We start from the raw sequence: 13,882 nt of genomic DNA on the forward strand, positions 1-13,882 counted from the left end.
TTTTTTAACCGCACATTCTTCATCATAATACTATTTCAAATGTATTTTTTGAGAAAAAAATGATCCTCAAACAACTCTTGAAAGTACTATAATTCTTCACAATAAACACAAAATTTATAATAATTGTCTAAGGAAACGAATAAATACGCATACAAACAAACAAATAGCATATTTTTATTTGACATGAAAAGAAGACAATAACTATGAATGAATCTTATCTCGATAAAATTAAAATAACTTGACGGAACTCAATGAATTTGATTCTATATTCGATTTTATACTAGTTTATTATTTGACTAAGTATAAAAGATACTTAACTAAAAATGCTATTAAATTATTTAGCTCATCAAAATGAAATTATTTCAGTTCAATGTTCATGGATTGAAATAGTCTATTTGACTATAATGATCAAAATTGATCCAAAAAATTAGTTCAATTATAAGTAAGATACCTGAAATCGATCAATCGCATTGAAGGTGTTATCAAACTTTTATCTGTCAATTTTTATTTTGTTCCATATAGAAATTAGGGGCTATGATAAAAATAAGATAAAATATAAATAAATATTTATAATGAGCACAATTAGAAAAATCATTTGTCACGTTTTTCGTTCTATCTTCTTCACTCCATCAATCTCCCTATGCTTTTAGTCAACTCTGAATCAAATCACGCACTGTGATCCCCAAAATGAATGCCGATGCATCAAATCCAATCCCCACAATCATATTTTTCATCTACTTATCATTCTTCCCACTAATAATCGCTTCCCGTAATCTAAAGCACAGTTCAAATTCCCAGCTGTATGATGATGACTCCATCACATATATTTGGCCATTGCCATCTGAATTCAGTTTCGGAAACCAAACGCTGGCCGTTGACCCTAATTTATCGCTTGCCGTTAGTGGCCATGGCGGGGGTTCTGCTATTGTTAAAGAGGCTTTTGAGAGATATAAATTGATTATATTTAAGCATCATTCTAAGTTATCGAAGTTTGGAGTGAGCTATGATATTGAAAAGCTTAATGTTATTGTTCATTCCGCTAATGAAGAGGTAATTTGGTTATAAACGTTGGGATTTGTTTGCGTTTTTATTTTTTACTTAAATTTTTTTGTTTGGGTTTTGTAGCTTCAACTTGGAGTGGATGAGAGCTATTCATTGTTGGTGGACAAAAGAGACGAGCATTCAATTATTGGGGAGATAACAATTGAGGTACAATCGAAAATCAAATTTATAGTTTTGTCAAAAATAAAAATTTTCAAAATTTGATGGGAGTATTGGATAATCAGGTAATAGGCATTATTTACTATTTTGTGCAGAGAATCTTTAAATAAGTTTTACTCTCTTCGTGTTGTCGATTCCTTTCATTTTCTAGCAAGTGTTTATTTTTTATTTATTTATTTATTATTATTATTATTATTATTTTTTGCAATAGCTCAATTAACTTTGACAGTGCATGATTTGATTGGGAGCTCTCACATTTTGATAAACACTGTGCTAAAATACAGTTGGGAAGAAGTAAAAATAAATAGAACGGTTAAGGGACTAGAAAAAATGCACATGGTGCTTGGGCATAGATACAAGCAGGATTATTGTTGTTTCTCCGGAAAGTGAAATAACTTGTTCATTTTGGGTCTATAAAATTTCTCGGTACGGCTATTCCTTTCTTTTCTCTGTATCCGGTGATTACAAATGCAATCCTGTCCTTGAACTTTAACCATTACATGTCCAACCTGGCTAAAGCTAGAATTTTATATAAAAAGTTTTTAACTGTCTCTGTTTTTTAACTATTACAAATTCTCTTCAAATAATGCATAGGTAAATCATTTTTCCAAGATGATTTTTCTGAGCCTTGTTAGAATGTTGTACTTTGCAGGCAAATTCTGTGTATGGTGCACTGCGTGGCCTGGAGGTATGGTGGATCATAGTAGATATATGCACATTTTGTTTAGACAATTTATTTGTTTCAAATATCATGTTTGTTTTTCAACTTATTGAGAAGCGAGTCAGTAATGAAAATATTTTTGTCAACCAATGACTAATTATTTGAAGTGCCCTTCTACTCTTGCAATAATATGCTGGCCTTAAATGTAGCTAGCACCTAGCAGTGAGGAAATACAACATTTTTGTCTCATTTTCTCTGATTAATGCTGTTCTGCAGACATTGAGCCAACTATGTGCTTTTGATTATGGAACCAAAACTGTTCAAGTGTACAAAGCGCCATGGTACATCCAGGACAAGCCAAGATTTGAATATCGTGGGCTTTTGCTTGGTAAAAAGTGATCCTTCTCTCAGTTGATAACCTTTTGTGTTGCTTTTATAATCTGACACTGCATTGCACATTGACATATCTTATATTAATGTTTCTGTAGATACGTCGAGGCATTACTTGCCAATTGATATAATCAAGCAAGTTATAGAATCTATGTCATATGCTAAACTTGTAAGTTATTTTGTTAACCATTTTACTGCTCTTAACCAAGCAATAAGTTTGTTTCCTTGTCTGGTTGTAAATTTATTGATGCTTTGAGAGTAGAATGTTCTTCACTGGCATATCATAGACGAAGAGTCATTTCCTCTTGAAGTGCCTACATATCCAAATTTGTGGAAAGGTGCGTATACAAAGTGGGAGCGCTATACCATGGAGGATGCTAGCGAAGTTGTTAAGTAAGACTTTTTTCAGGTGTCTTCAGCTAGAAATAAATGTTGGATGTCTAGAAAATTTCTTCTAAACTTTATGATAAATTCAGAGGAAGATTAATGTCCACTAGGCCTGATGAAGTCTTTTATTTTTCAGTTCTCAGTTATTTGCTATAATTTTATATGTTCCTTCCAGCAGTAAATGCCTTAAAAGTTATACGTTCGACTTAAAAAGGGGATTGATGTAACTGATGCTTAGGGAGCAATTATTATTATCTTTTGATATGTGCACAAGCTGAAAAGATTGTATGATACTGGGCTTTCATTATAGTTTTTATTTTTTAAAGCCATCTCTTTCTAACTTTCAAAGAATCAAGAAAATGATAGCATCCCATAGTCCCTACTAGATTCTTGCTTAAATATTCTGAGTAGATGAGAAAAAACTTCTATAACATATTTTTATTCTGCAAAGAGGCCAGCAGCAGTACCTCCTGATCTGTCAGTTGATTCTATATATATATATATCCTCATATTCAGGCTTAAATCACACTGCTTGTTCGTTCGTTCGTTCTCTCTCTCTCTCTCTCTGTTTTTCTTCATCTTTAATATAAGAAGTTAATAATATGTTTTCTTTTCCATGTTTCCTTCACGTTGTCTTCAAACAAAGTTTTGCAAAAATGAGAGGTAAGTGCATTATCAAAATCTTTTGCAAAAATTTCAATACATTCAGAGGCACTGTTAGTTACATCGTTGTCATTTCAGAACAAACTTTTTTATTTTTATTTTTATATTTATGTTTCAGGTATTAATGTTATGGCAGAAGTTGATGTCCCTGGTCATGCAAAATCATGGTAAAGCATTTCTAACGTTGAGTTTAAATGTTTTTATCTATTACCATGTTCATTGTCTTCTTCATCTACTCATAATTCTTTATAATTTAACATTGCCCCAATGTGAGTTGTCATCCACTTACCCATGCCTCAAATTGTATGCTTACCAATTATGACCAAATATATTGCTTTCAATGTAGAAGGACATAGCGGTATCAATCTTTTACACCAGAGCCTTGGCAGCATTGCACCCAATGTGTATTTTGTTCATCATCTTCACCATGATGCTGCCACCATTGTTGGTGCCCAACACAGGCTGAGCCAGAGGGGGTTTAAAAAAATTTTAGGCTGGGCAAATATATGAAAAAACAAATAATTTTCCACATCTAAGAACTGTTATTTTAATAAAAAGTTTCTATTTATTTATTTATTATTATTTTTTTGGGCCAGGGAGCGGGGGGGGGTTATAGCACAGGGGAACCCCTCCAAATCCGGCCCTGGTACCCAACTTCCTTCGCCTTACTGAATAATATGTAGGATGTGCAGTATACCTGGGCACTTCACTATATGGAATTAATAAAATTTTATTATTGATGATCAAGGTACTACTGCTTCTGGGGTTTTGCCAGAGTCTAACCATTATGCCCCTGAAAAGTGCCTCACAAGGCTGGGATACTTGTACCGGTATACAGTTTCCTACATCCGTTTGTACTTTAGCTGTAGTATCCCAGGTTATCCCAATTTCTTATGCAAGGATATCATGTTTCTGCTTAAAAAGTTGCTTAGTATCACAGAAACACGAGTTGATGCTTATTCAGGAGTGTAACTCAACTATATTTTACGCCAGTAATTGCCAGTTTTATCCTTCTCCACCTCCTTCTTCCATATCTTTCTTTCTTTCTTTCTTTCATGATTCTCTTCTTTCCTTCCTTCCTTTTCTTCTTTGTGCACTGCTACAGCTCAGCTGCCTCAGTTTCAGCAACTCACACCACCACCAAAATTCTCTTCTTCCTTGCCATTTCTTTCCTCGTTATTTTCAAGTTTCTTCAGCTGTACACAGAGTTGCCTCCCCTGTTTCTAGCTCCTATACCACAAGTAGTGACAGCATCAACTTCGGTTGACTCCTTTCGCCTCTACTTTTGTTATTTCCTGAACTCTCTAAAACTTCCAACCCCCACACACCACACGTTACTGCTAAGCTGCACGTGGCAGCCACTTCATTGTCATCAGGTTTAGTGTCTCTATAATCAGAAATATTTGAAGAGAGTTTCGATGTGCCAGCTTCTGCTGCCATTTTCAGCAACTTTAATCTCTAGTTTTTTTAAGAAAACAATATAGTTATACTTTCCTAATATTGTAGTATCATTAATTTCTAAAATGAGTCGACAAAATAAGTTTCATATGATATCTTTATTTCTATTCAAACTATATCTCCCAATTTATAATTTTCTTAGAATAGATTATTGTATTAATTCCTGATTATCACTTGTCGTGTATGCAGGGGTGTAGGATATCCTGATCTCTGGCCTTCTCCCTCCTGTAAAGAGCCTCTGGACGTTTCTAAGAACTTTACGTTTAATGTGATATCAGGCATCCTGGCAGGTTATTATATTTTCTTCAACTATTCAAAATATATCCGATACTCGACACTTCTATGGCTTGATTAAACTTCAACCGAGTTGTCTTCTTCTTGTGCTGCTGTGCTTAATTCTTTTTTTAAATCAGGTATCTGCCTTCCATGTATATTAAACTATTACTTACTTTATGTTTTCAATATTAAATAACTTCTCTTAGCAACATATGTGATGGATCTGAAGCTTATGTTCTCCAGTTTCGTGGAACATTAGATTAAGACTTCATCAAGATTCTTGGAATCACCATATCCTTTTGTAGTTAGGACCTAATATGCAAAAAGAGAATTTAATAGTTAGAAATAATTGATCGTGCAGCTTGAGTTGTGATAGTTCCAATAGCTGTCAGGAGATTGTCTACAAATGCTTCTCCGTGCACGTTGATTAAATGTGCTGGTGTCAAGGAGAGTCCTATTAAAGAAAGTGAAATCATCGTATCATGTGTAAAGAATTGAAATGGAATGATTACAATGTGTTATGTTCATTTCTGATTCAGGTCGACCAGTTCATATTACACGTGATACCAATACTGCCTATGTTGCTGAGGCTAGATTTGGGTGTTCAGTACAAGTGTGGATTCGGTCATAAAGTCTTGATTTCAAATGTTGGTACATGTACATGCCACTCATGAAATCAGGAAATATCAGGAAACTACTCAGAATTGACAAAAGGAAAGAATAGTTTGAGAAAAAAATATGTATTGTAACTTGAAAGTGATATGAAAGGCGACATATTTTGTATATGGTTAATAAGCTATAGTGCTTGGGGCTTATTTTATGTATGGATAACCTCTGCTTCTGAAGATCAGACGTAGATTACAATTGAGTCTGCGTAGTGGCCTGGGCTTTGATGCAACATTTTTGGAGATCTATTGATTAGTAATATATGAGCCCGAGTAGATGTAAAAATCAGAGGTGCCACCTAGCATTTTATGGTTTTGAACTTTTGTTTAATAAATAAAAATGTTGATCCAATCTTTTACAAATTCTAATTTTTCGTTACATTGAACCAAAAGCTAAGCTTTTGAGGATTCGCTTGTGGGGGAAGGTTGTTAGACATCTCCATTGTCAATATTAAAGATGATTAGCTTGTCATAGATTCATAATATATTTAGGCTCCTTATAACAGGAAGTGGACAAATTGTGAAATTAGATGCATATCCTATAGGAGTTTATACACAACGTACGATAATTGAACAAAATGTTAAGCTAGCCATGATGAAGGAAATCAGAAGTACAGATCCTTATGCACCTCATAACAAGGATCTTCTACAAACTGGTGGCACTTTCTTTTACACTTCGATTAAAGGTGCAGAATCTTCTGCACTACTAATTTTGTTAGAGCATCTTCAAGAGATTTTTTAAACATAAGATAAGATACTCTTTATTTTAAAGAGTTAATCCTTAAAATTATGTTCTAAGAGATTCTTTAAATTAACATTTTAATTTAAAGAGTCAGTTTGACTCTTCAAATTTGGAGAGCCAAACCCACATTCTATAATTAAATGTATTTAGATTATTTCAATTTTCAATTGAGAAAAATAATATAATAATTTGTAGAGAAGTAATTAAAATTAAAGATAGAGTAAAAGAATAAATTTTTTTGTGAGTAGTAAAATTAAATGTTAAATATAAAAAGCCTGTTGGATTACTTAAAAAATTTTACTCTCTAAATTTATATATGCTTTCTAAATTGTAAAATATGCTCTTTAAAATAAAGTCTCTTGGAAATGTTTTTACGAAGTTGCCAAAAGGTTTGGTGTAGCCACTGGATGTTTGACAAAGGAACTTTCTGCAACCACGGTAGGTGCAAAAATGACTGGCCTATAGAGATTTTTCTAGAAAAAGGATGATAACCTATGCACTTGCTTATGTCTAATATCAATTAAGTAGTCATTTAATTTATCTCAGTTTACCTAGCAGGTAATTCTCCTTTGATTAATATGAATATTTTCAAGGCCAAAATCCAAAGGAATAGAAAGGTTATTACCCACTCAATTAACGATTTTAGAATTCGACAGAACTCGGAAAAATAAAAATGGTGGTTTTATTAGAATCTTACTAAACCACTACTACTTAAACATGTTCGTATCAACATAACCTTGCATTTGAAGTGGAGCTTAATATTATGATAAGAGTCATTAAAAGTAGATTTTAGAACAAAAGTATTATTTTTCTTTATTAACTTGAGACTCCTCATTTATTGCTTTTCAACAGTAGCTTTCTTAGTAACTGAAGGCTCTGATGTGAATTAGAACTCATATATGTGGAGACAAAGACCCTAATTTTATCACTTAAGCCATAATCATGCTATAATTATAGTTATGACTTATGTTTTAATTCCATTTTTGTTCTTTTTCCAAAAAATAAAAAACAATAATAAAAAAATTGCATGTCATTTTTTATGCTTTTGAATCTTGTACTCAAATATTGTGAATGAATTTTTTGCATGATTGACTTGAACAGGATTTCCAGTCTCTATTGAAAATCTTGGTCTTCACAACTATTATCAGATATAGGATTACTTAAAGTTTCATCCACTACTTGGACCTTCTAGTCTATTCTCATTTAAGTCATTTGTCGATGTTGCAAATTTATTATGTCATATTCTTTGCCAAGCTTAAATGATTAGTAGAAAGGTTCTAATGCCTGATCTCTGTGATTTTAACATCAATGTTTTATCTTGTAGACATGCGAAAAGTTTTTCCCTTCAAACTTTTCCACTTAGGTGGTGATGAGGTTCATACAGGTAATATAAGATTTTTGTTTTCTTGATAACCTCTTCTGCTTTCATCTCCAAGTACATTTCTCTGTTTATGTAATGAAGGGAAAAAAAATCTTGAATTTCCTAGTTACCAGCAAAAATAATTGCCTCAGAATGAACCAAATAGTGAAAACTAAGAACTCAGAAGTTTTCTAAACAAAGATTCTCAGATGGAAGTACAAGTGATAAACCTATCCTGAAGCATAAAATAGGGCTCCCTTTCTTTATTTTCTTCTTTTGTTTTGCCTTCCCAGCTTGAACCAGAAACACCCTGGACCTGTTCCTTGGTACATCAACTCCTTAATAACCTAATTCGTCCGCTCATCATTTTTGCATTCATCCATGTGCCCCTCATAATCCCTCTACCTCCATCATTCATTTGCCACCAGAAACATGCCTCGCCTCACTTGAGCACCATGCACCTTAATTGCCAGTAACTCACATATGACCGTGCACTCAAGAACGCCAAGACAGCCCGCAATCACAGACTTCAAACAATCAAGGTTCCAAGCAATAGCTGTTGCTGCAAAAGGGCAGCAGCCTCACTTCTATTCATAAATATCAACTCTGTGTGTGTGTGTGTGTGTGTCCTCACTACACGTCTGTCCATTTGGTTTGTTTGTGCGAGTATTGTTTTCTCTTAATTATAATGGAGCATACATATACAACAGACAACAGAGGGGAGGGATTTTAAATAGAAAGCCAAGAGAGTGCTCTCCAATTCCACCACTCAATAAATATTTTTTTTATTTCAGTACGAACTCATGCAGATTTCAAATTTAAACATTAATCCATGAAAAAAATGATCTTTAATGAAAGATATGACAGTTTACTTTTATGTAACAAATAATTGTGAAATTTTCAGTAAATATTTACATATTTCAGTAAATATTTACATATTTTGAACAAACTAAGCAATCCATCATCCATGAATATAAAATATTTATAGATTATGAGAATCATAGTTTCGAAATTCCAAGCCGTTACAATTTGTATGTAAGAGCATTTCCAAAAGACTTTTTAAACATGAGATACTCTATATTTTAAATAGTCAATTCTTAAAATAATGCTTCAAAAGACTCTTTAAATTAATATTTTAAAACTCTCTATAATTAAATGTATTTAAAGTGTTTTAATTTTCAATGTAGGAAAATAATAAATAATTTTGAGAAAAGCTAGTTAAAATGAAAGATAGAGAAAAATAATGAATATTTTTTTGGAGTAGTAACATTAAGCATTAAATATAGCCCTTGTTTGAGTCTCATTTTGGGAGAGAATGAATTTTTGAATAGTGTATTGATGGAAAATGTGTAGTTAAAAAATAAGTAAAAGTTTTGGATTTGCGTATAATATTATTTTATTGAAGAATATGTGATTTAAACGATGTCAAAACACTATTTATGAATATTTTTTTGGAAAGAATGAGGCTCAAACAAGGGCATAAAAAACTTGTTGGAGTACTTTAAAATTTTAACTCTCTAAACTTATATATGTTCTCCAAATGATAAAATATACTCTTTAAAAATAGAGAGCTTCTTGAAAATGTTCTCAGTTTATTAATTTTTACATGAATACAATCACATATGCATAGTATGCATATAGGTGGAAACTTTTGTGATCTACAAACTATGATGTATTGACACGAATACATGTGTCCGACACTTATTGCAACTTTTTAAAAAGTTCTAACATGGCACATTAATTAAAATCTTTAAAATTCTTCATTTATATAATATAAATTTTGTTTTATACTTTTTATTATTTTTTCTTATTGAAATATTTTGTTGAGAATTTATTTATTACTTATCAATAAATTTGAGTTATAAATGTATAATATTGCTGATAAAGAAAGAAGAATGACCACGGTAGAGTTCTGGTATTCGATGCTAGTCCGACATGTGTCGGATACGAACACGTCACCCTAATTGAAGCGTCCGTGCAACACTGTCTACAAATGTCATGGCAGAGTTAGAAGTAAGAGTTTCAATAAATTTTACTGAACTGGAGATGTGGACATTTGTTTGTCATGTATTATTCATTCTACTCTATTTGTCAAAGCTTTTAACTTCTGAATCTTAATTATGGAGACTTTATAACTGATCTATCAGTTTGTCATCTGATGATGCAATTCACTGTATTAAGCTTGGATGATTTCATTTCTTTTTTAAGTTTAATCCACAAATGTATGTCTATGAATAAGTTTTGATGGGTGATTTAAACATTTTTGATCTATCTCTATCTCCTCAATGCCTTCATCTCGCGGCTCATCCTTTTCTGACTGTATTACGGTAATCTTTTTGCAGACTGTTGGACCTCCACGCCATCTGTAAAACAATGGTATATTAGCTCTTTCATTTAAGTTTGTGACATTCATTGGTGATCGTAGCCACATAATAATTTTAAATTCTGGAATCAGTTATCTAGCAGAATAATTACGGGATACTGAATTTGATTCGCTTTAACGTCTTGATAGGTGCTCTATTTTTACTCGTACTTGTCAAGAAACTGTAAATATATTATAAGGAAACTCGTTTGAATCTCTTGAAGGAGATTGCTAAGCAATGCGCGAATTCAACTCGTCTTTCGATGAGATTCTGATTATTATATTCATGACACTGCATTAACAGTCTTCCAAAACAATACCAACAAGTTTAACACATTCTGATTCTGATTTTACATTAATTTGCCAAAGCTAGGTTACAATCAGAAAAGAGAATATGATTATTATTGAGAATGAGCCTAAGAAGAGAAAAATTCTGTTCATTTTTATTATCCAGCAGAAACAAAATTGAGTACATCTCCCCTAAGTCCGCTTTGCAAATCTGAGAGCTCAGACTAATGTTATCCCATCTATTCCAACCATCATGTATGCTCAATGAAATGAATGGAGATGTATTTTTCTTTTGTTTCTTATGCCATCATTTCTTGATATCAGGGCTTTCTATGTACTGAATTTTGAAATACGTGAAATTAATCCGAGATCTCACAATGATATCATGTCCTTTATTTGTGGAATCCAAATCAAAATTTCTCTCATATATCTGTTGTGTATAATTAAACATTGGACACAGGCTTCAAGATCATAATATGACTGGTAATGATGCATATCAATATTTTGTACTCAGAGCTCAAAAAATAGCAGCATCACTAAAGTGGACCCCTGTCAACTGGTATGTTATCCTCTTTTCTATTTTTCCATTTGTGTGTGTGTGTGTGTGTTTCTTATGCTATTGGGGATATTTATATTTTGTTGGAGTTGTAGTGGTTTTAGTATACAAATATTTGTTAGTTTCACAACCCGGACCACGGTTGGGAAATCTTATGCTCCAATTATAACATTGGAGGATAAAGATAAGATTTCTAGTATAATTTGTTTGAACCATAATGTACTCTTTTCTGTATTATTTCAGGGAAGAAACTTTCAACACATTCCCGACAAAACTCAACCCACAGACCATAGTGCATAACTGGTGAGAATCTGACTGTATCTATTTTTCCATATCAAATTGTGTCAAGTTATTGATAAAAACGCTGAGGCATAGATCCTTGTGATCCATGCAGGTTGGGTTCTGGTGTTTGTCCAAAAGCTGTTGCAAAAGGTTTTAGGTGCATTTTCAGTAACCAAGGTGTTTGGTATCTTGACCACCTAGATGTCCCATGGAGTACTGTCTATTATGCTGACCCATTAGAAGGAATAACTGATGCTTCCAAGCAGAAACTTGTTCTTGGAGGAGAGGCTTGCATGTGGGGTGAAAAAGCTGATGCCTCTAATGTTCAACAAACAACATGGCCTCGAGCTGCTGCAGTAGCAGGTGAGAATCTAACTGTATCGTTTTTGCATCTAGATCCAGCAAATTGTTATAAGCTATGTCTGGTTAAGAATCTAGAAATATATTTCTATGAAATATCCTTCAGGCTTTGAAAATTATACCATAGAAAACTTATTTTTATTAATGTGGTGGCTGCTTTTTTATTTTTATCTAGTTAAAGTCGGCGTTTACTTTGGTGATATGTGATTCATGTTCGGCCAATGAATGTGGCTTTTCATTTTCTATCACTAGGAAACACTCGATATCATGCCTTGCTTGGACTTGAGCTTGGTCAATAATGTCAAGCATGCTTCAACTCTGTTCAACTTGTTGCATTTGCATATTTATTAAACGAATGACTGAATTGACGGCCGGTCCAATATGTTTTCAAATGAAGAAACTTTGTCACCATTAACGCATATGTTTGAACCTTGGACCTAGGACAAGAGAAACTATGCTGCAACCCATATAGGCATTTTCTCTAGTTTCAGTCAAATGGCTAATAAAGCGTGGGGCATAAGAGGTTGTTGAATGTTCAATTTGTTGGCTATTTTACTATGGTGGGTATTTTATCATGGTGGAACTGAATGAAAAGTAATATTAACGTACAATTTGTTGTGAAGCAGCTCATGACCACTTGTATCCACAATTGGGTATCACCTCCATACATATTACAGTTTAACATGTCACCCATTTATTTATGAATATTTTGTGCTTGTCTTTATGTGATAATTTGGTCATAATCATTGAATTTATACAAATTTTTTTATGATGAATGAGTATGTGTGTGTGTATATATTTTTTATCTTCTTCATTTTCTTTCAACTATGTTCATATGTTTGGTTTATTTATGGGATGGGTTGTTTGTTTAGCAACTTTGGTTGTTGCAATAATAACCAGTGATCCCTCCCTGAGTGCATTTATTGTTGGTTGTCTATTGCATGTAGAAGAAATCATAATATTTTAGAGTCGTCTAAATGCACTTGAAACATGCATACTAACAATAATTAAACAAGACTAAAGTACGAAAACATCTTCAATTAAATGACCTTCCTGAAAAATTTTTAGCCTTCAAAAAGGAATGCTATGTGAAGTTGCACTATCTTTGGAATTTTTTGTAATGCTCACTCCTCGTATCTCCAGGTAACTCTTTTTGATAATAAAAATGATTTATCTGCAGTAACTTTGCCAAAATGTTGACAAGCCGCTCCTTTGCACTACATGAATTGTATCTCACCCTTCTCAATGTATTCTCTACCGAATTGGATGATGTAGCTTAGTTATATCACCACAAAATGAATGGTCGTTCCAAGGATATTGAATGATGTAGCAATTTTTCTAGTTCATCTTGAGGCAGTATCATTTCAAGAAGTATCAGCTTAAAGTCCAGAAAATTTATAAGCTTTTGTATTTAACTCCTCTTTTTATGCAACGTAGAGCGCTTGTGGAGCAACAAGGAGTCTGCATCTTCTGGAAATACTACGTTAACTGCATTGCATAGATTAGAGTATTTTCGGTGTCTTCTGACAAGGCGTGGAGTTCAAGCTGCACCTGTTACGAATTTTTATGCCCGACGTCCTCCAACTGGTCCCGGATCGTGCTATGAGCAATGACTCTAATGTGGCGCTGGTAAAATTAATTTTCTGCCTTCAAGCCCTGAAATAGTTGTTCCATTGTCCCTGGAGATCAATGCACAGATGTTTCTGTCTGATTTTAGTCTCATATCTCGGTAAGATATATACTGTGGGATGTGGGGATGGCTTTAGCTTTTAACGTATTGTGTAATATGAAGATCTGAGCGTGTGATTTCAAGACAATTCCGTTGTCAGTTTTTGTTTGTTAGATGATGCACAAATCATTTTCTTTGTTGCTTCAACTTCTTTTTATTGAAATATCAGCATTTTCGGCCCTTGTGTGTTAAGAATAGTTTTGATAAAGTGTGTGTATGTGTGTGTGTGTGTGTGTGTGTGTGTGTGTCTCTCTCTCTCTCTCTCTCTATAATGTGCGGTTTGATGTGGTAAAAGAGAGATATTTGCTAATGATGCTAGATTTGGAATACTTTTTCAATGTAGTGCCATTTTAGAGGCTTTAATCATATGCTTTATGAGACATGGTGTTCCCTTGTCAAAAGTTTGGTTTAGGCCGGACCAACATGAACTTACTTCGATGAGAAAGCATGACATTATAAACAGCTAACAGTGATGACGAGAA

At 33.3% G+C, this 13,882-nt stretch overlaps 1 protein-coding gene across 1 annotated transcript; it reads left to right on the forward strand.

The window, feature by feature from the left end:
- The first annotated feature begins 582 nt into the window (after nucleotides 1-582).
- LOC111383894 (beta-hexosaminidase 1) lies at nucleotides 583-13,580 on the forward strand. The gene is made up of 15 exons (XM_023008080.1): nucleotides 583-1,050; nucleotides 1,126-1,209; nucleotides 1,874-1,909; nucleotides 2,159-2,270; nucleotides 2,371-2,441; nucleotides 2,535-2,665; nucleotides 3,306-3,322; nucleotides 3,441-3,489; nucleotides 4,970-5,070; nucleotides 7,788-7,847; nucleotides 10,166-10,199; nucleotides 10,934-11,032; nucleotides 11,273-11,332; nucleotides 11,424-11,674; nucleotides 13,109-13,580. Exons 1-15 carry the CDS (start codon nucleotides 688-690, stop codon nucleotides 13,282-13,284), a joined length of 1,644 nt encoding a protein of 547 aa, XP_022863848.1. The 5' UTR covers nucleotides 583-687; the 3' UTR covers nucleotides 13,285-13,580.
- Nucleotides 13,581-13,882: the final 302 nt, after the last annotated feature.

Source organism: Olea europaea, unplaced genomic scaffold (genome assembly GCF_002742605.1).
Source record: "Olea europaea var. sylvestris unplaced genomic scaffold, O_europaea_v1 scaffold2789, whole genome shotgun sequence".
In the NCBI taxonomy this organism is placed as follows: domain Eukaryota; kingdom Viridiplantae; phylum Streptophyta; class Magnoliopsida; order Lamiales; family Oleaceae; genus Olea; species Olea europaea.

Excerpts from the sequence above, each read along its gene's own strand:
- LOC111383894 (XM_023008080.1), top strand. The coding sequence starts at position 688 with ATGAATGCCGATGCATCAAATCCAATCCCCACAATCATATTTTTCATC. Across the intron at positions 1,910-2,158 it reads GTGCACTGCGTGGCCTGGAG|ACATTGAGCCAACTATGTGC; the intron begins GTATGGTGGATC and ends GCTGTTCTGCAG. Across the intron at positions 10,200-10,933 it reads ACGCCATCTGTAAAACAATG|GCTTCAAGATCATAATATGA; the intron begins GTATATTAGCTC and ends CATTGGACACAG.